A 23,232-nucleotide genomic window follows, 5' to 3' on the forward strand; every position below is an offset into this window, starting at 1 on the left:
GATTTATGAGCATTTTTATGTAATGGTGGTATTATGGTGCAGTTTCTTACCAGTGTCTTTTGAGGTCATTTTGCGTCGAGGTTTCGGGAGAGGTTGGGTCCCTTCCACACACCCCATTGGATAGTCTCTCCTCATGTTGGGTGGCATCTGACCTGGGACTCCACTCCCCGAGCCACTTGGCACTGGCATTCCGGGCTTGTGCATCTTCATAGACTGCATAAAGGCCATCTTGTTGGGTTGCATGTGTGCTTCCATAGAGCGCTGAAAAGACCCTGGGCTTGGTTCACAGGAGATGTGGTTAGAGGTCTGGTAGGAAGATGGAGGCCGTGAATTCAGAAGACCCATGGAGTTAGAGTGACCAGATATGTATGGTGTTTGGCGCTGATGCCCGGGCCACTGATTGTCTGCTCTGACTCCATCCATGTCATCTATGCGTCCCATCCCTGGGTATGGAGAGCTCTGACTAGGTGTCCCGTGTCTGTTAGAGTAAGAATAGGACATGTCTGTCCTTGAGGGCCACATGTGTGTTGGGCCATCTCCTGTGGGCACTGAATGTCCAGCACCCATCATGCTGTGTTGAACAGGATGATGCTGAGGCCCCTGGCTGGTGTTCTGTAGCCGTTCCCGGCTATATGGATAAGGAAAGGGAGTCTGCATGGGTCGGCGCTCTGGATAATTTCCTCCGTACTGACCATACATGTCTGTCTGTGGGCCTCCGTACTGCATCCCATAAACCTCTCCTTCATGCCTCTTAGCAGGGGGGCTGTACATTCCATCTAGGGGTCGCTTGTAGCCCTGTGAGAATGACAAAAGATTTAGCATTTTTTAAATAAATAGATCTTTTCAGCAATCAGTTATATGACATACACAACATTCAGCACACATTCTGTTGTTATCATGGAAAGTTTAAAATACAACCACTAACCTTATATTCCATTTGGAAGGAATGTAACTTGCTAGTTGGTGTGAGTTAGCTGGCTATGCAATACTTTGATGAAATATTGTATAGCACATGACTATACACTCAATTTATCATAGCTGTGTGCTTTATGGAAAACTATTCATTTATGGAAAAGACCATGTTTGAACATGCCCTGTCTAAGACTCTCACCTGTTGAGGGTACATCCCTGGAGGGTGGACGCCATATGGCATACCAGGATACTGCTGTCCATAGCCATCATGTCTGTGCAGGAGAAGAGATAGAACAGATCAAAGACCTGATATTAAATAAGCAACACTGCATTTATAAATACACTATATGCCCAAAGGTTTGTGGACACCTGACCATCACATCTATATGTTTTTTAACATCCCATTCCAGATAGAGTCCCCCCTTTGCTGTTATAATAACCTCCATTCTTCGGGGAATGGCATATTTTGGAGCATGGCTGTGGGGATTTGTCCATTCAGCCACAAGAGCATTAGTGAGGTCAGGCACTGATGCCGAGCAAGGATGTTTGGGGTGCAGTCAGAGTTCCACTTCATCCCAAAGGTGTTCAGTGGGGTTGAGGTCAAAGCTCTGTGCAGGCCACATGAGTTCTTCCACACCAACCTTGGTAAATCATGTCTTCATGGTCCTCGCTTTGTGTACAAGGGCATTTTCGTGCAGGAACAGGTTTGAGCCTCTTAGTTCCAGTGAAGGAAAATTGTAATGCTACAGCATACAAAGGCGTTCTAGACAATTGTGTGCTTCCAACTTTGTGGCAACAGTTTGGATAAGAACCACATATAGGTGTAATTGTCAGGTGTCCACAAACCTTTGGCCATATAGTGTATATCTATTGGTGTACTGGATAATCACATGAAAACACAAAAACTATAATTTTTTACCTTTGTTGATTATGGTATCTGTTAGGAGAGTACATGCTACCATCATTGTTGGCATGACTCATGCTGCCTTGATTTCCATGGGGACCCATACTCCCATCCATCCCCATTAAATGGTCTGATCTAGAAGAGAAAAAACAAAATGAATGTATATTACATATATAGTACAGTAAACTTATTATTAGTACGTACTAGCATGCTTTAAAATGAGCTCTGACACCTGGAGATGCTACATAATTACTGTTTTCAAATCTAAAACTTTTCTATTAAGTTGCATTTTTAGGGTAAAAATTAAGGGATAAACTGAATAGCTTTTAACAATTTTTAATTCCATTTTAAAATTGGGGACAAAATGTTCAATGATGACATACTAAATATAAAAACTCACATTTCTAGGTATTTAGAAAAGAACTACTTTCATAATAAAATTATTAAAGTTCCATAACCATGTGTGTTAGATAATCTACAGATACACAGCTGTAGTAATGCTTACTAGGAGAAGATCTCACAGGAAGCAGATAGCTTACAGAGTGGATAGCTCTGTAGTTTGAACAGAAGACTTCGAAATATGAAAGTACATTTCAACGCTTACTGTTATGACAAGATATTAAGCCTATTTAAAGCTTATTTTACACCAGGTGAGTTGCAGGCACTGCAGTGCCGCCACTTTAGATATGCTCCAATGTTAATAAATGTGGCCTTTTACATTAGATGTGTGCACATAAAGCATTTTTTCTGTCCAGAAACACTATAAAATGCAATATTTGTGCTACGTTGAGGAGTTCAGGCCCATAATCTAAACAACACTACTGTATTGCTGTAGTTCTGCTGCTATTTGTATTGTAGTAGTACTGTCACTGAGAATTGCCTAACCATACACAGCATTAAAATATATTCAAAATAATCTGAAGGTCCGTATGGCTATTTGCATGTTCTATTTACTAACCCAGTGCAGGAAATAATCACTCCACGCTCTGTAAATTAAAAAGCGTCTCAGAGTGTGCTTCGTCGCTCCTGGCAAAAAAGGGCTTAAAAAAGCTACGCTGATTTACATGGGAGTATATTAGAAGCGGAGCCACTGTGGTATAGCATAAAATTCAAGACCATGTATATTCCAATACTTTTTAATACTTTTTACGACATTCAATTTGCAATGTAATTTAATACAAATTAAGACTTGAGGTTATCAAAATTATGGGCATCCCCACAATTAATATCAAGTTAAGCCTCTTAAGAGTCTCTTCCTGTAATGTCTAACAAGATTGGGTACACTTATAGAGGAATCTTGGACTCCTGAGATTTTGCCACTGCAAAAATATTTACACCCCAAGAAAACAGCCTACAAATAGGCAACAGTATAAATGGAGAATGAGAGCATTTGGAAAAAATATTTAAAATATTTTATACTTTAGGGGTGAGTAATTTTGCCGCACACATTTTTGAGAAAAGGTCCTATTACTTAATAAAGGTTTTTGTGAGAATTATTTCCAGTTAGAAGCAAAGTAAGAAGTTTCTCTGATTTTTTGCAAATCTGAATATGAGTGAAGGGTAACAGTAATTCTGGAGTGGACTGTACGTACATATTGAGACCACATATTTTGGTTGAATGAGGAAATGGTTAACAGTGTAATGATTTAGAATGATTCATGGCTTCAGTGTTGTGTGTGTACATTTGGGGACGTGTCGAACCTGCGGTCATATCCTGGTCCATAAGGGTACTGAGAACGCTGACCCATACCAAGTCCTGCCATGGGGCCACTCGAGGGACTCCTGCCATAGATGTCCTGCATGCCAGCAGGGGTCATCTGAGCTGGCATGCATGGTTCTCCACCTACCGCTGAGGAGAGATACTAGTTAGTGAGTAAATTTTGACCACAAGGTGGCGGCATGCTCCTGAATATAACCACTTCTACTGGAAATAAGATGCTGAACAGGTGGAGAGAAGATCAGAGGAAAGTAAGGAAGGAAATTAAGAAGGAGAAACAGGCTAATAAAGGGAAAAAAGTTAATACAAAGGAAAGGATAAATAAAGCTAGATAAGCCTAGTGTACTTACTGAAGTATGATGTAGGGAAATTGTTAGTGCTGCTCATAAATAGACCTAAATAAAACACTGACCTTTCCTCATTCCTGCAAAATGGTCCTTATTTTCATACTGCATCCTCATCATGGAGTCCATGGGGTTCATGGCTGATTGATAAGAGCCTCCAGAGCTCAGTATATTCCTTTTTTGGAACGCGGGATCACTGCCGTCTGAGAACGGGTCTTGAATACTGACTGAATTATTGCTGTTGAACAAAGGCACACAGAGGCATTATGCAAATTCAAATATGAATCCAAATTTAAATGAGTACACATGCATTTATACAGATGAAGGGACAGATACACACTCAACGTAAATATGAAAAAGGAAATCTCTTACAAATACAGCACAGATTTTATAAATATAAATATAGAATAGGCTGCGACGTTCATCATGGATGTTGCATGTGGTTGCGTTTGCCTTTACAGTCATGTATAATACAAATGCTAGTTTTTATTCATCAGTAACATGCATTTGTTAGGCAACTGTGATCTTAGGAAAAATAAATCTATGGTAATAGATGTTCACTCAAGTGCAAACAAATAGATTAAATAAGCGGAACTGAACCAGATGAAAACACAAATAAAAACCTGAATTCAGAAACGTGTATAAGCTAGCAAGATCTCACTATATATAAGTACATTCTAGAGTAAACAGAGGTGAAGGAGGTGCAAAAATGAGGGATGAAAGAAGGTGGAGGTGTTCTATACAAGGTGGTGTTTTTCACCTGTTGCCTGGGATACTGATGTGCCCCTGCGGCGTGGTGGCTGGCGTGGGCGGTTTTAGCTCACCGGGCATCTCAGGCATGGAGCTGCTGCCCGTCGACTGAGGGGTTTGAGGGCCCTGTAGAGAGCCTGAGGTGGCTGAGATGGGAGAGACAGCAGGAACAGAGAAAATAACATGCAGAGGGGAAAGAAAAGGAGGAGAAATACATGGTTAAGATATTTTGTTTTTTTTTTGCACTTTTCAATTCTTGATTATGATTAATCAGCAGCACTGACAGCTGCTTTATGTTTTTTTTTTGATAACATGACATTAATTTCAAGAGAGAAAAAAGAAAGAATAGTGAGGGAATGACTGTTTATAGCTGCTATAATGTAAGTGGTAACAGGAACTAACTTGTTTCCCGGACGTTCCACAACATTAAATGTAACTATTAAGAAATAAAAAGTTCGCTGTGCCGTTCTTTAAAAAAATAAAAATTGTAATCATTGGCAATTTGCTGTGTAATAAGAGGAGTAAAACACTTCTTAACTTCTTCATAACTTAAGGATTCTTAACTTCATTTACTAAAAAAGTGGGTATTTATTGGGAACTCTGTTTTGTGGTCCCTGGAGGATTAGTGGTTAGGCCACGGTGCTCTCACCACCGCAGCCCAGCTTCGATTCCCAGCCAGGGAACCTACCCCGGCCACTGGGGTTGCACACAACAGTGCACTCCCAGTGCCGGTCCCAAGCCCAGATAAAATTGAGGAGGGTTGCGTCAGGAAGGGCATCCAGCGTAAAAACCGTGCCAAATCAAATATGCGGACCCCTAACGGGAGCAGCCAAACGAAGAAGAAGAAGAAGATGAGAGTAACTCTGTTTTGCATTGGGCCACATTACACCACCCTATCGTTGATAATTTCCATATAACAGCATGGCCCGACGTGTTTTATTCCTTATATATTCACCTTTATTCCTTATTCATTTCTTTAGCACGTACTACTACTAATAATAACATCAATATCAAAAGACAACAAAGGAATGGAAACAGCAAAACATTATCCACCTATGGTAGTCAATAATATGGATAATATAATATAATATAATATAATATAATATAATATAATATAATATAATATAATATAATATAATATAATATAATAAAATATAATATAATATAAGAAATAGAATATTTATATTATAATATAAATAATTTTTTTTTTTTTTTTTTTTATACTATGGTGCCAAGTTACAGCAAAAGGCCAAAAGCAAAACATAAGAGACAGAAACAAAGCAAACAATGAGACATTACACAATAAAATGTAAAATACATTTACAATCATTTACAAGCTAAATCAAGCGCAAGTAAATGTAGGCTAGTATAGAAACTGGGCTTTTTTTCTATATATACACCGTATAAAACAATGATGCGTGGACTATCTATATTGGAATACTTTCACATGCATTAAAAGAGGGTAAATAGGGTAATATGGCAGAGTGACTGATTTGTCCTACACGTTCTACACTCAAGCAAAGCGAAAGAGTATGAAGTGTTTTATGTAGAAAAAAAAAACAAGCATGAATAAAAAAGAGCAAGAGAGCTTTCATTGTGGGAATAGCTTGCCAGAGTGTGTGTAACTTGGACTGTTTTTGTCAGCCACTTGAAGATTTCTTTCTTTTTTTTTTTTTCTTTTTTTCACTTCTCCAATTTTGCCGTGGTAAACTCAGCGAGGAGTTGCTTCGGAGGACACACAGTCAGCAGGGAGAGAAAAAAGTGGCTTCTGTGCTAGACAGGTGTGTAAAAATGTAACGCCACATCCAAGTGCCGAAGCACATTTCCTACGAGACTAAGTCCTCTCGGTGAAGATCCAGGATTTATTCATATGAGTGACAGGTTCTACACTTTACAATGTAAAAATAGACTGAAAAAGCTAATGTCTCGGCTCTTATATCTAGTTAGAAATAGAGCGCATTTATGCTCAGGGATGCTGCAGTGATGAAGATTGTGGAGCTGACTAGCTAGGGCCCCTTGGTGGAAGGGAATGCTGAAGGGATTAAAAAAAATGTGCACTTTCAATATATAAATATATTTTCAATATATGTTGCAAATGCATTAAAAGCAATGGAAAGCATGTGTTATGATACATAACACTACACTACATTTATAGATTTCATCTGATTTATATTAGAAGACAATATGTGTAGTTAACCATATAATGTAAAACACATAATATGATAATTAATTGGAGCAACATTTTAGCAGAAACCTCTTCTAGTTAAAGGCCAGTTAAGAAGAATTAGAAGAATAAAATTCAAATGGAAAAATATCTATGTCGAACATCTCTATCCATGATGTTATAATTCTGTTCCCTATAATTTGGTATTTTGTAAATTGAAATATTGACATATTTTGTACTCAGTAGGAAATGCAAAATACCATGTTCCACTTACAAATGTAGTTGAGTTGTAGTTTAAGTTGTTTGCTGTCTTCTGTTTGCTTCTTTAATTTTGCACTAGAGTTACATTCAGCTCTGCATTTGTGACCACACATGGTAAAATTATTATTATTATTATTTACCAACCTATTCCTTTCTTTAATAATGTTAGTTGTATTGTGACTATTAATTGTATATTGTTTGAATTGTTACATTAAATACCACAGTATTGTTAAATTCTTAGTTCTGATTGGTCAGATGTTGATTATTTTCCTGTAACAGCAGCTCTGACACTAGTCCCAGCTGCAAGTTTTATATAAATGTGCTTGATCTAAAAGGTTATCATTTCTATAGTAACAGCTTTCACACAGACATGTACATTATGACGGACACTAACAGATTGCAAAGCATGTATAATCCTTGATATAGTGAAGTTCTTGTTGTTTCTTGTGGTTTCTCAGTAACATGACAAGCTGAACTTTTTGCATCATTAACTTCAAGAGAGAGAAAAAACAGAGGCTGGTGATGGAATAATTGTTTATAGCTGCGATAACATTACTGGTAACAGGAACTAACTTGTTTCATGGATGTTCCACAACATTAAATGTAATTATAAACTAATAAAAAGTATGATGTGTTGTTCTTTAGTTAATAATAATAATAATAATAATAATAATAAAATGTTGGCAAATTGCTGTGGCATAAGAGGAATAAAAGGCTTCCAGATGTGCTGATGGTAGAAATTATATCTCTGCTTCATAGCACCACGCTGTCAGTGATTATTATCCTATAACAGCGTGCCCCATTGTGTTGAACTGTCGAATCAGAATGTGTTGATTCATTTTATCTGACAGTACGTCTGGCTGTAATGTAAATGATAGATTTACATTAACGCCCTCATTCTAACACATTATTGCTTTAATTGTTTTTATTTGTTTTTATAAGTCAGTCCATATAGTGAAGGTTTCTGTTAAGAGACGGTTATGTACCATTTATGGAAGGAGTCTCTAGTGTCAGTACTTTGTCTTCAGGACAGAGGACTTTCTGGGTTTGCAGTAAAATGACAAGCTTTTTCCCTTACTAACTTCAAGTGAGAGAAAAAAAGTGTGCTAGTTTGAAACGACTGTTTATAAGTGTTATAATGTAAGGAACCTGTTTCATGGATGTTCCATTACATTAAATGTAGCTATTAACAGTTAAAAAGGGTGATGTGTTGTTCATTAATAAATTAAATATTGTAATCTTTGGCAAGTCACTGCGGTATAAAAGGACAACCAGGTGGTGTTAATGATTCACGTTGGGCCATATCCCACCATTCCGGTGTGGATTATTTTCTTATAACAGCATGGTCTGTTTTTTTATACCTTACATATTGCACTCCTGTAATCAAATGCAATCCTGATGACATACACAATGCTAGCAGAAACGTACAAAAACAGTAATAGATAAAGCAGTTTTTGCCTGTTAAACTTTTAAGTCATAGCAAAAATAAAATGTTTCCGAATGGTTAAACAATCACCATGTGGCTGCTTGTATGAGCCTCAGCTGGACACAGAGTAACAATGGAGTTGTTAATGCAGCGCTGTAAGACTTAATTCAACACTTCATTCAACATCAGGGTCTTTTTTTCAGTGTCCTGAGACACCAAAGCAGAAAAAAGAAAGAATCTGCAGCGCTCTGATTTGTCGCCCGGAATAGAAAGGAAGAAGTCTTTACTCTCTAACTCGCTAGCTCTCTGCTCGCTTGCCCATGGACACACGTGGATTTCTCTAAAAGTAAACAACTGAAGGGTTATGCAAGGTTAATATCCCAGAAATTCCTCTGTCATTTTCTGTCTGACTCACTTGGGAACTCTGACCCCAAGTGAACTCCAGTCCACTTTAGATTACCACTGCAGAGGGAGCGCGTGCGTGAGATACAGACAAAGAGCAAGACATGATGATGATGAGACTGATGATGAAGATGAAGATAATGATGATGACTCAGAGGAGGCTGAGAATGAGAAAAATGCTGCCTTATTGCTTGGCTGCTGAATTGAGGTTGACTGGAGGTCATGTTTGTTTATATCCCAGAATGCAATCCCCATTAATCTTGCTTGGGGGAATCCCATCACCCCTCCCCTACTCTCGCACGGCTGCTAGGCAACCATAACAGTGACATCATCGCCTGTCAGCTGTTCATTCGCAGGCATGAGGCATGAAACGGTGGGCTGACCAAAGACCAAAGAGTGTGTTTTTTACCCCAGCTATGAATTCGATTGCTCAGATAAAGCTACTGCACATCCCATTTCCCTGTTCAGTGATCCAAACAGAAAGCCCGGGAGCTGATCCTAGCATTCAATATTCAATAATAGATATAAGAAAACTGCCGAGTCAGCACACTTTGCCGTGGCACCAGAGCCGGCTGATATGGCAATAAACGTCATAATACTCCTTTCTGAGATATTACATGTATCCTGAGTACTTTTATGACTCTATAATTACTCAGACAAGGAGCTGATTTTAGTAGCTTTAACATCCTGTATATATTTGTACTAAATGTTTCACTTTCCCTCCTTGTCCTTGCTAAAAATATGTACATTTCTAATTAATTTAACACTGAACTCAGTTTTTCCACAGGTATTTTTTCCACTGTTACTCTAGTGTAAGTGATGTAAGATTTAAATTCAGCAAAGGCTTGAAACTGCAATATAGGTGCAAATCCCCAACAACTACACACTTCTTCATGAAAAGTGTTCAACATTTAGGCAGAAGCACACACACCTCACCGCTGTGGAACGTGTACGTGTGTACAGTATTTGCCTAAGTAGATCTGTTGCTATGCTTGTTTGCCATGCATTTTGAAGTGTTTCATTCATATGAATGGTTTTTAATTGAATATATAAAGAATAAAACACAGTGGGGTGTTCTGTTATAGGAAAATGATCAACAACTGAGTGGTGTGATGAGGCTGATGTGAAGCGGAGTTACTGTTACCACCTCAAAGTTGAGTGTTTTCTAATAAAAGCATGTCTCAAAGTTTTTTATTCCTCTTCCACCACAATCATTTGCCAAAGATTATTAATTTAAAAGAGCAACACATCGTTCTTTTTATCAGTTTAGTGTTACATTTAATTATCACTTACATTACAGCAGCTATAAACAGTCAGCCATTTTTCATTTTTTTTTTAAATCTCTCTTAATATAATAAGACAAAAAGATGGCCATGTTAATGAGAAAACTGCAAAGCCCTCTGTTCTGAAGACTCGAGTAATAGCTTCACCTCTGACTGTTACAAACCGCTGAGACTGGAGACTCCTTCAAAAAAATGCCAAATAAATGCCTCTTACAGACAACCTCACCATAGGAACATTTTTTTTAAACCTGTAAAACAGTCATTCCCTCACCAGGGTCTCTTATTAACTTCAAGCGAAAGAAAAAAAGCCAAAAAATGCAGCTTGAGAAACCAGAATGCACAAAGTCCTCCATCTTGAAGACTTTCCTGTGTCAGAAAACTTCATGGAACAGCTTTACCTCTGATTGTTACAAGGCACTGACACTGGAGGCTCCTTCCAAAATACTAAATAAATGTCTCAACATATCAACCATCGCACCTTTTCAAAAACATGTTTACATGGAGCGTCTGTGAGTAAAGTTGTGAGTGAGTAAATTCCTCTCGTGTGAATAATAAAAGTTAGTCCGACTGTGAAACATACTGTACATCACTGTTTTATATCATCCAGCAATAACTCAGCTTTACTAGTAGTTTTTTGGATAGAACTATTTGCCATTTAATTCAGTGTAGGCATAAAAACTCCTTCGAGTCAAACCTCATTTGTGGCTACAAAAGCTAAAATAAAACAAGTTCCCAGCTCCAGAAAACAAGGTTGCGCTATAGTTTTACTAGTTGTAATCCTGCACTGTCAAGAATTTGTTCAGAGCGGTAACCAAAACAACAAAAACAAATCCTCATGTCACGTCATGTTAACCTTATGGCTTTTTCAACCCCGTTGCCACTCACCAGGAGACGGCGGCTCGGTCTTGCCTTGTTTCTTGCCGTCAGCATTAGGGCAGGAGTCAGGCGGAGGCTCCTCTCCTCTCTCCAACTTACACTCATAGGCAAACAGATACTGGATGTAGTGTTTCTTCAGAGAGCTAGCAGAGTTACTGGACGTGCCTAAACCGAGCGTGGAGGAGAGCTCGCGCCATTTCTTATTCTTATTCACCTGCCACAAAGATGATACCAAGACAAACTTTAACGTTAGAGGATCAAATCCCAGCCCGGGACACATCAGTAAAAGGATGAAGATTATGTGTTTTTAGATTTTTTTTATAAGATTTTACCATGGCCAAGCCACCTAGCTCCTTTACAGCCATGTAGAACTTGCACAGATCCAGCTGTTTTTTGCCCACGACAGGGAGATGAGGAACTGGTGTCCCTCTGTCCTCCATGAAGGACAGATAGCGATCCACCCAGCTCTTTCTCTCTGGCTCACTTCCCATTTCGTACAGCCGAGAAACCTTGTCATTCGTTGTGGTGCCAGAGCCTGACTTCTGAAAGTGTGGGGCAGAGAAAGAGAACTCATCTCATTATAGAACTATTCAAAGAACATTATAAGTAAAAGATATCCATATGTTATGACTATCTGTGATTAAAATGTATTGTAGCAAGAAATGGACTGTGACATGTAAGAAATCTATGATCCCATCAAATCAGAGGACGATCATTTTCTGAAGGACGTTACAGTCAGTCGTTACAGTAGGCCTGAGTTAGAAATATTTAAGTGATGTGAAGACATTTGTCTAACTGATTCCCCAAATCTACATACTGTATAACAATACAAGAATCTGACCTTTTATACAAGCTAGCTTTTCAGCATTTAACCAATGTTTGCATAAAGACTTGGATATACAGGGAAATATACTGGGTAAGAGAAGGTGTTAAACAAAGTGGCATGATCAGGGATTAAAATGATCTATTTTTCATTTTGGTTTGTTCTGACCAGAAATGAAATGATTTTCACATTCCTGCTCTTTAGACGATTAAAACAAAAATAAAATAACACTTAATTAAATTCTTCACATATGATAACCCACTCTTCTTATAGGAAACCTAGGATAGAAATAAAACCAAACATTGCATTTAACAAGAAATGTGTATTTATTTATTTATACCATTTTCAGAGTGTCCTTCTGCTTTACAGTGTGATTTGTTGCTTGCAGCAGCATAAGAAAATACTTTCTGTACTGATTTTCCTGTCAATGCCCCATCTTCAAAAACCCGGCTTCACCAGCTATCTAACATCATATCTTCCTATAGCCAGGCTTTCAGAACATTACCAATTCTGGACAAAAGTTTAGGCCTATTGAGAAAATGTTTACATTTGCTGGAATGGAAAAATAATGTTATTAAGCAGTTAAGCACTTTTTTAAATAACATTTTCACTCTGGAACAATTTAGAGTGATTTTGTTCGCGTTTTCAATTACGCTCGATAAAACATTTCATTTTCGTTTTCATTTTCTACAAAACTTTCTAATCCCTAGTCATGATATTAGAAAATAATGCATATGGTGGGACATATTCGTTCTTATGTTCTTATATCGCAACACGTCGTAAAGTGCTATTCAGATGGGATAAGATTTACAGGCATATCCCTGTTAAGTACTGTTAAAGCAAAAAGGACATGATTATGATCGATACATGGGATAAGTGATCTGTGTATAAATCACAGAGATGGGAGAATCTTCACAATGTATGTAAGGTCATTACACCAAATGGTCCATGTGTACTACAAACACCTCATATCTTTAATACAAACTGATTGCGTTGACCTTTACTATAAACGCCTGTTGAATAAAGCTTGTGCAAGCTGCACTTGATCATTAATAATTTACATGCTCGTAACATGTGTGTAGTCTACTCCTGCGCTAGAAATAAGGGGACTAAAATTCCAGAGATTAATTAAATTACCCCATTTCTCCAGGTAAAGCTATTTCAATCCAAAACAGCGCTTTTATTTCACTCACAGCCACTTACTAGTGTTTAAAAAACAGGTTTTGTATGCTTTGCTCGCTTAGAACTTACAGCAGACATTCTGAACAAAATTAACTTTCCACATTTATTTACCGCTTTGCATATTTTGCTTACTCATAACTAAACTGAATGCAAACTGGAAACTCATTATTATTTTATTCAAAGTGTATATTTAGCTGTCGGATGGCATAGCCAAAGGGACTCAGTCACTCAGGAGACAGCATGCACAGCAGCATAGCTAGACAAAGCGCTTGTCCTTCAACTTAGTATGAATGTTGTATTTAATTAAAGATCGTTTAAACTAACGGAAAATAAAGCTGCAATGAGTTAATGTAATCAGTAGTGTGATTGATATACTGGACGTGTTCCGTTATTATGTTTTAATGAAAAGTAATCAAGATCACACAGCAAAGCAGGAAAAGTTGATGGTTCATTTAATGCAGCTGTGTTTAAATAATAGTTACTGGATTTGTTTACGTAAGAAGAAAATGGTAAAAAAAAAAAATCGTACATTAGAATTGTAGTCAGACAGAAATTTACTTTGGCCACAGCTTACGTTTTAGAGGAGCAACATTACAAATTGGAATTAATTACTCACTGCAATAATAATGTAAGAAAACATTACCGTAATCTAATCCACTGACCATTTGGATTTGGATGATGCACATGGCATAGAAGTTAAGAACAATAAACAGCTGTTCACATCCATTTTCTTTGTGACAAAAAGCTGTAGACTTCTGTTTTCTTCATGACTAAGGCTGTTGGCCGTTTCTGAACATTTAGAGGCCCTAAATGACAAATTATTCAGAAGCCCAATACATTTCATTATAGAACCCAGAAAATGTCCATTAGATCATTAAGCTACTTAGCACAGTGAAAGGTTTGAACTTAAGAAAGTCACTTCTTCATTGGTTGTGATCATCTGACTTTTTATAGTACTGTAGAGAGCTCTAGATGACTGATGTTTTGACCACCTAAGAGGTGATTATCATTAAAGTCAACAGACTTCCACTGTTGCAGCTAGTAGTGACAAACTATCACTTAACATGCGTTAGCCTAACACTTCTTACTCTAGATACTAGTCAGCTAGCTAGTCACTAACATTTTCTACCAAGAAAGCAAGAAAGCAGACAACGTGACTAACTCTAGTTAATTAGAATTAATTTCTTACCAGTGTTTTGGGTCTGTTTCTCTCTCTCTCTTTTTTTAAATCTCCCCAGATAGATATGAACACTCCATGATCACTATCATCAACATTGTGATCTTCTGATGTTAGTTACCTAATTTAGTTACATAAATTGCAGTTTCTATTCTTTCCAAACCTCAAGACCCCGCCATACCCATACTAACACCCTGACTGCCTGATACATAAACCTTTTCACCATATGATAGTAAAGTGTGCTTTTTTTGTATATCAGTTTTAAAAATCATGGCAGTGGGGTGGTTGGGGGGAACTAGGTGACAGCCTTGTTTTCTGTTAAACACAACTTACCGTCAGTAAGTGCTCTCAGCTGGCTGGTGAAAGTGTGTAAGCCTGTACTGTCCAATAATCTCACTCGACATCCTAATTAATACTTTAGCTTTGCCATCCAATGCATAAATATATGCTGCCAATTTAACTAGATTTCTAGTTCCCGTACTTAACTTAGCAGATTACTAATACAAATTAAATTTGATTTGATATGGAAGTATATTTTTGTATCTGTGTCAGTGGGTGGATTCTTCTCTAGCACTAGAGAGTGACCCCGTGTGAGGAATTGATGCACATCTGCCAGCTAAAACCAGAACATGGTATACTTTTATTTATGCACTTCCTGTTTTATTGTCTATTCACAGGATCTGTTCAGAGTGGAGTAACTGACCAGTATACACTACCCCTACTATTACAGAAGTACCTGGTCTAACATAAAAATGATTTAAAAATAAATAAATAAAAATAAATAAAACACTCTAGCTTGCTCCAGTTTGACTCAGACCCTCAGGGCAAACATTTGTTAACAACAGGAAAATCAGGACTAAAATGACGACGTGTGCACTCGGCATTAAACTGCAGCTTCACATTAGTGGGACTGAGTGAGTGATACTTACTGGACTGGAGGGAGTTTTGGGCCATGCAGGACTGCTGATGCTGTCACTGTCATCCCCGTGGTAGGAGGACAGACTAGCGGGGCTGGGGGTAAGGGCTGAGGGTGTGGGGGGTTCCGAGCCGCACTGAGAGCTGGAGCCATCCTGATAGTGTGAGAGAGAGAGAGAGAGAGAGAGAGAGAAAGAGAGAGAGGGAAAGATACAAAACACAAGAACACCACCAATTTAATTCCACCTTGCACAGAATGGACAGGCCAGGAGCTACAGACAGAAACACAGACACCATGTGCAACTATGTGAGTAAGAGCAGATAATAATGGAAGTGGAAAATGGAAAAAGAAGAAGAAAAAGTGGATGATGTAGAAATGTAGTAAGACAGTAGAAAGCTGAAGGCGCTGACAGCTCCAGGACAGCGTAGCTGCGTGTTCCTGTGACAGACTGCAAATGTCAGCAAAGGCTCACACTCCTATTTTCCCCAATTCCCTGTTCCACATTTCTTAAAGCACGGCCCGGACATGCTCTTTCAGCTCTTCCCTTCACTCCAGGGCTCTTTCAGGCTCTTTTGGCAGCCTAAATAATTCACCACTAAGCACTACTATCAGGAAAGATTCTTGTAATAAATGAAGGGAAAATAAACAAAAGCTGATCAGAGGCAAAGTGCTATGAGGATTCGGAGCTCATGCAGAGTAATGCTTTGTGTGTGTGTGTGTGTGTGTGTGTGTGTAAGAGAGAGAGTGTGAGGGAAAGAGATTGAGCCCAAGTGCTTTCTCTTAAAATATGTATTTTTTCCTTTAGCCAAAACATGAAAAAGCACAAGCTGTATGCAATATAATAACTCTTACAAACACATATTATTGGTTTTTTTAAATGAGTACTTTGTAATTTTTAGAGCACTGTAATGAAAACACTGACAGGCCTTTCACTTCCTCTCAAATAACCCACCCCATCCCCTCTGTTGAAAATACATATGCCTCATGAGCAGTCTTTTATAAAGAAACTCCAGCACTTTTTTCCTGTTGTCATGCCCCTGTGTTCATACGCCATCTGCATCACAGAAAGACACTACATCTCATTTACTTGCTGATCAAACACTGAGATGTGCATTTCGATCATTTTCACAGCTCAAATGCTCAGATTTTATAAAACCCTCAGTCAAATGGCAGCAGGTTGTATATCACAGACTGTGTTGTCTCTCTCATGTCTTAGTTTTCAATCATCATGCTGTGTTTAAATGTGAGGTGATGGAGCACTGTAAAGAAGTTTAAAGCTCATTGGAGTGTTATAACAGATGCAGCTTTAATAAACACTTCTTATAAACTTGACTGACGGAGGCTTTACTGATTTCCTCACGCTAATAAACTTTATTTACAACAGCATACAATGGTTCACATGTTTATAATAATCTGATGGTCTATAGACACATATATATGTATATATACATACAAATTCCTCTCAAATAACTCCTCTCATATATATATATATATATATATATTTATATATATGTGTGTGTGTGTGTGTGTGTGTATATATATTCAGCAATATATTTTGTCACTCATAGTGAGAAAGCACTGAAATGAAGCTCGACAATGTGTAAATGCTGTTGTGGACAGTGTGAAAAGCACAAAAAAGCACAAAAATGAATGAATGAATGAATGAATGAATGAAATGAAATGACTCTCTTTCTGAGAGATTTCATTTTTTGAACTTTAAGTGATGTTAAATGTGCTTTAAGGTGAGTTATTTGAAGCACACTACTTCCAGGTGTCCACACTGCAGTCATGAAAACAAAGTGAACCTATTGAACACTATAAAAGTGGGGAAAGAAAAACAGCCTGAAGCAGATTCTGATCCAGCAACGTGCAGCAGTTTTGCAAGAAGTTATGTATTTAGACAAATATGCAACTTTTCTCTACTGTGGAATAAAAATCCCCACTGTTTTCTCAGATTTCCCATTTTTAGCCTACAGGTAAACTTCTCACTACCTGACCTCTAAAACTATACATTTATGCATCCTAGCCTGGGATTGATGAGCATTTATCTCAGATAGACAAAAAGCAAAAAGATAGATTTGAGAGCATTTGAGAGGGAATGAAATAAGCTCTGTCCCCAGGACAAGTAGCTATCATGATGAGTCACTCTCCTCTAAGACCAGCCCTCTATTTTAGTAACAAAACATTACTTTTGAGTGAAATGTCAGAAATGATCAAAATAATGGAAAATACATTTTAAACTCATCCGTCATGTCAACGCCGGAATCGGCATCAGAATCCATTCCCCTGAATGTACCGCAGCCTACAAACATGGCTGCCACAGACTACCCTTTCAAACACGCACACACATCGTCATGCTCAAGCTATACTCTATATAAGCAAACATAAAACACTCACTCGACGCGAAGTATTGCTCAGTGCTGATCCGTTCACCTGACATACAAAGCCTTGGTGTCCTGTGCGAGTTTTTCTCTTTTTTGATCTTGTACTCTGGTTTTCGAGTCTGGGTTTGGCCCTGGTTACTGTGTTTGCTGATGGTCTATTGTCTGACAATTTTGAAAATAAAGCACTTTGTGCGACTGTAGCCGTCTCCGCTGCCTGACATCATGTTTTTATTACATATTTCAGATAATTTGCAGTTGCCCTTTAAGAAAAAAGTAGCAGAGCTGAGCAGCTCTGGGAGTAGCACTAATTAAAAAAAAAAAAAAAAAAAAAAAAACTAGTGAGACTGCATGACAACATTGTGACACACAGTTTGTCTAAAGCAACTGTGAAATTGTATGTTTATTACAGGTCTAAAAACCCATTTTAAAATGACAAACTCCACCTTTATTTCCACTAAGATGCTTAAATAAATGACAAACACTTTACACAATTTTACATAATGGACATAGCCAATATTTGCACTAAGCAATAACAAAAGAAAAGCACAGGTGTATTGGTGGTGTGAACAAATCAGTCTGTACCTTTGGGGGTTTGTGAGGCTCAGCAACAGGAATCACTTCCTCTTTACTGCTGGATTTCTGCTTGGTGTCTGCAGGCATCGCCACCTCTCCACCCTCACCCATGGGGCCTATTGAAAAAATAAATAAATAAAACAAAACAGGTATTAAAATCCAAGTATCACTATTTAAACAGCACGTCACATACCATATCATATATTAGGGTTTCTCAAATGTTCTGCATTCAGAGACCCCCTCCAGTGCAAAAAAATGAAATCACAAACCCCTTTATGATTGTAGCACATATTTCTTTAATATTCCTTTAATATATGCAAACTGCTAGAGCCTTTAGAGCTTTAATTCCTGAACTTTCCCCCCACAGAACCCAAACCAGTTACACTCTGTTAAAAGATTTAAGACATTTTGGCATATTAACAGTACTTTTCCTTGTGGTTAGATTCAAGCTGATATTATTTATACTTGTTTTTTTTTAAGTTACAGAGCTTTAGATTATAAAAAGAATAACACATAATATGGTAATATGATTATTTGGCTCCCATTCAATTCAAGTATTTAACTGTATATTTTATTCAATCAGTATAATAGCTAAATAATAACTATAACAACTGACACTTCCACAGTATCATCATTATACAATTTTCAGACCCGATGGCTAGATGTCATGAATATCTGTAGATCCCTGAATTTGATTCTGCAAACTACAGTCACATGTCATATGCAGAACACTAATTGGGGTGCAGCCATTATGTAGTGTTATCTGACTTCTCAGCGGAAAAATTATATTGCCTCTATAGTTCAGTATGTTATTACTCACAATGCACTGTAAATCCAGTGTACCACTGATGCACTGTACGCTACTTCTGCACTGAATAGTACCACAATGAATAGTGATTTCTTTTAGCTTGATATTTATTGGTCAGGATGAATACCAGAGCGGCCAACTTTGTACATAAATGGAGATAAAAGATATTGCCTAATGACCAATAAAGCCAGAAGGTACTTGCTAGTGGTGTATTAAATACAGAAATTCTTTTTTTTTCATTTGTTTTTGTGCTTTTAGGATGCTAGGTAATTTGTTCATTTATTTATTCATTCATTCATCTTCAGCAACTGCTACATCCTGGTCAGGGTTGCGGTGGATTGTGGTTGTGGCAAAGTACAGTACTTTTTTAAAGCACGGCATATCATCGTGTAGGAATATATGCAAACTGGGAGCTGAGCTCCGCTGATGCAGGCGGACTTGAGATGTGCCTACATGCTGCGATCTCAGTTCAACTGCTAGCTCCACAAAGGTGAGCTAATTACAGTGATCCAGTGATATGAAAGTCTGTTTTTATATATACTTTAATAACCATAATAACCATTTCTCTGGTTTCACAAAAGTCAAAACAGGAAGCAATAAAACAAGTTGAACCAATCGCATTACTCGGCCCTGACTGTGGATTGTGCTGTGGTTTGGTTGAAGAGAACACCAGACCACTGTTTACAAGAGGACCAAGGAACAGATCTCTGAACCACTCCCTGGCTTGAAAACAGCATTCATACTTCACCAATTGTATCAAATGGAAAAAAGTGTGAAAATGACCTAAATGGGATGCCGGTCCAATTCAGGGCCCCTTTCACACAGATATTCACTCCTAGGGCCAGCAACGCTTAGATCATTCGTACCACTGGCATTGTCTACGTCATAGTGATGTGTTTCCAGAGCACTAACTACCAAGTGTTGTCTGAATTCAATCTGGTGTCTCGTTTGCTTCTACCTCCTATATATAGTGCTCTATACAGAAAAGTCTAACAGTAAATAGTAAACAAGTAAGTGAGGATGTGATTTCAGACAGCGACATTTTCGATAAGGGCAAATGCAACAACTTCATTTACAACTTCATTTCGCGACACTGGTTTGGCAGTCAGAGCTGCTAACTCTGGAGAAATGGTGTCAGTGCCATGTTGGTGCCTCATTTCTCATTGGAGTGTGCAAGTGTAAGAGTGTGTGTGGCTCCCAGAGGGCCAGCTGGCAGAGAGTGTGAGCATGTTAATCTGGTCAAAGCTCTTCTGTGTTATCACCTCAGGGAGTGTGGCAGAGGCACTGTACTAGCACACTATCACCCAATTCAGCTCTGGCCTCTATTTATAAATGGCACTTATTCCTAGCAGAGTCCACGACTCTGAACACTCAGAACACTATCTGCAATGACAAGCGGCTATTAATCAATTAGTTATAGTCACAGTTCGGTCAGTTTTCTCTTACTACGAATGTAATCGATTAGCCAAACATGTTTGCTGTTTGAAGCTCATTTCTTTAGTTTTGTACTGGAGCTATGAAGCAGATTTAGGAAAGCTTAGGGCCACCAGTTTAACATCTTGCAAACTGCATGTATCAAAATGCATTAATGTGTTTAGTATCTTAAATACACGTCTAATACATGTCTGTCTCTTTAGTATCTTAAATACACGTCCATACACATATGATTTCTACCATTGTATACCACACTGCCGTCTATAACATTGATCTCAGCAGCCATTTTAAAGCATTGCATAATGCAGTACTAAATAACGCAAGCATCAGATTCTGATATTGCTCTGAGTCTTTGGTGGTGTTTACATTAGCGATACACCCCCAGTACAGCTGCTATCCAAAGTCTGAAAGTACAATGAGGGTGAGTCAAATGAAAACCTTAAAAGTGTGACATAAATTAGAATCAAATCAATTTTTAAGCTGGAGAAATGTTGAGTGCTGAAACGCTATCAAACGAAATGGAGAATACATAGAAAAATGATATACTTTTGTGACAGGGTGTTGAATTACCCTCGTACAAATATTGCTACTGAGACAAACAATGTCTTTTGAGGTCTCTTGTGAACATTTAGGCTGCTTTCAAATTTAGATTATAGTCAAATTTATAGTCAAATTTCCGAGTCAGAATCGGAGCAAAATTGACATTTATGGTTCATTTGTTGTTTGATTTGGTTTGGTTTCACACTACACATGATTAAACAAACCTAAAAGCAAAAAATAAATGGCTAAGGGGTGTGCAGAAGTGAAACTTTCTCGTAAAAATCTTTTACTCATTGGTCAGAAATAGAGTACCAGTAAAAGATAATCACTTGCCAAGTGTTTTACTAATTATTTATATAATTTATATATTTTATTAATTATTTTGTATAATCATCTAATGAATTAGATTATAGAAATAATTAGTAAAATATTTTGTCTATCTTGTCCAGTGTTTATATTGTCATTTTGTTCGTTGGTCCAAATATCTAGAACACATGGCATTTTTGCAGTACTACAGCTCTGTCATTTGGCTGAATATAGCTTAGATCTATACAAATGCTACCTACAGCCCAAAATACATGACACATTTGGTTCACTTCCTGCAGTTGAGTCGATTCTGAGTCGAATTGCTTTGTCACTGCAACTGAAATGCCCTAGAGCTCACTTGGAACCAGACCAAGGCCACCACGCTCAGACGGTCTCTGACTGGTTATTTTGGTCCAAACCCGAATGCAATTGGTGTCATCTCACCTGCCTAAATGAAACCACATTGAGGAAGAAAACACACCAGGGTTTGATTTAAAAAGACTACACAAACACTGCATATGTGAAAGCACCCTTAGACATGGAGATTGCTAAATCGCTTGCTATAAGCTTCTTTACTCATTAGCAATGCAGACTGAATGCAAACTTTCAACAGCAAACATTTGGGATAAGAAGCTGTTGACTCCAAAGTATAATTCTCTAAACACATGCTGCTAAAGAACACAGTGAATAGTAAAAAAATAAGTATTCATAGTTAGGAAGGAGGAGAAGACGTGGGAAAATGAATGCCCACAGAGGTCAGAAGGTCTGTATCTTTTTTCCATGCAATATACAAAATGCCAAACACTGCAAACCACTTTCCTTTTAAACAACCTTGGAGAAACAGGAATCAGTTTTTAAGTACTTCAGCACAGAGAGCTTTGTGAGTGTGTGCTGAAATTTTCAGTGACAATGCAGCAAGGTGAAGGGTTCTGTAGGGCCACGGTGCTTTCATCATTTCAACAAGCACGCTCAACAAGTGGAAACTACGCTCACAACGAGAAACACGTTTACACGCTCATGTAACATGAGATTCTGAAAAACGTTGAATGTGGCCCTATTCTGAGGTAATCTAATAATTTTCTCCACATTCTACACCAGACAGCATGAGTTTAAACTAGCAGTAATTGATTCACTACAAAAATCTCTAACTCTCTCTAAAATACCAATCTATCCCTCCATCCATCCATGCATCCATCCATCCATCCATCTACAGTCATGGGGAAAAAAGGACACCATGTAGTCCACCCACTCATCCATCCATTTTTTGTTCCGTTTATCCTACACAGGGTTGCGGGGAAGCCTGGAGCCTATTCCAGGGGACTTGGGGCACAAGGCAGGAAACACCCTAGATGGGGTGCCAACCCATTGCACACACATTCACACACCCATTCACACACTATGGACAATTTGGAAATGCCAGTCATTTTTGCCATCACGTAGACACACATCTGAGTGCTCCAGAAGACCAAAGTGCCAAAAGTTCTCCTTTTATAAAGGTAGTCACACTTCTTGATTAATAATTAATCTTGTAATTTCATTAGTAACATCTGGCTGAACTTCACTCTCTTAATGATTGTGGAAATAGGGTGTACTTATTTTTTCTCACCTGGTTTCTTGGTTTGCTTCTCGGAAGAAAAATGACTACATATTGAAATCTTTTGTGTTTTTTTTGTTATCTCTTTGTTTACAGAAGTTGGTAAGGATCACACAATTGTTATTTAGGCCTTGATAAATAAAGACATAGAATTGAAGGAGGGTGTACTTTCTTTTTTCCCATGACTGTATTTATTTATCCATCCATTCATCCATCCATTAATTTTGAAATTGTCTGTCTTTCTATGTATTATTTAAGTTAAACACTTAATAATGTACAAATGTTGGTCACAGTGTTTTGGTATGAACATTTCTGTAACAACCTTCTAATAAATAAAGACCCACATCCACTCCTTTATTCGTGCCGCACTCAATTTTGCTGAATCACGACAGAAATCTCTCCCAGTTGAAAAATTAATAGCCGTATATTAATACACCACTATATACCGCAGTAAAT

General features: G+C 37.9%; 1 protein-coding gene across 1 annotated transcript in view; it reads right to left on the reverse strand.

Moving 5' to 3' along the window:
* LOC113545107 (AT-rich interactive domain-containing protein 1B) overlaps positions 1-23,232 on the reverse strand; it is a 198,100-nt gene that overhangs the window by 4,090 nt on the left and 170,778 nt on the right. Inside the window, exons 10-19 of the mRNA XM_026944261.3 lie at positions 18,104-18,210; positions 15,151-15,291; positions 11,372-11,581; positions 11,049-11,253; positions 4,638-4,773; positions 3,946-4,115; positions 3,518-3,665; positions 1,832-1,951; positions 1,112-1,184; positions 51-795 (exon numbers count right to left, since the gene is read on the reverse strand). Coding sequence (XP_026800062.3) covers positions 51-795; positions 1,112-1,184; positions 1,832-1,951; positions 3,518-3,665; positions 3,946-4,115; positions 4,638-4,773; positions 11,049-11,253; positions 11,372-11,581; positions 15,151-15,291; positions 18,104-18,210 — 2,055 coding nt within the window. The remainder of the gene's footprint in view (positions 1-50; positions 796-1,111; positions 1,185-1,831; positions 1,952-3,517; positions 3,666-3,945; positions 4,116-4,637; positions 4,774-11,048; positions 11,254-11,371; positions 11,582-15,150; positions 15,292-18,103; positions 18,211-23,232) is intronic.

This window comes from Pangasianodon hypophthalmus, chromosome 10 (genome assembly GCF_027358585.1).
Source record: "Pangasianodon hypophthalmus isolate fPanHyp1 chromosome 10, fPanHyp1.pri, whole genome shotgun sequence".
Classification (NCBI taxonomy): domain Eukaryota; kingdom Metazoa; phylum Chordata; class Actinopteri; order Siluriformes; family Pangasiidae; genus Pangasianodon; species Pangasianodon hypophthalmus.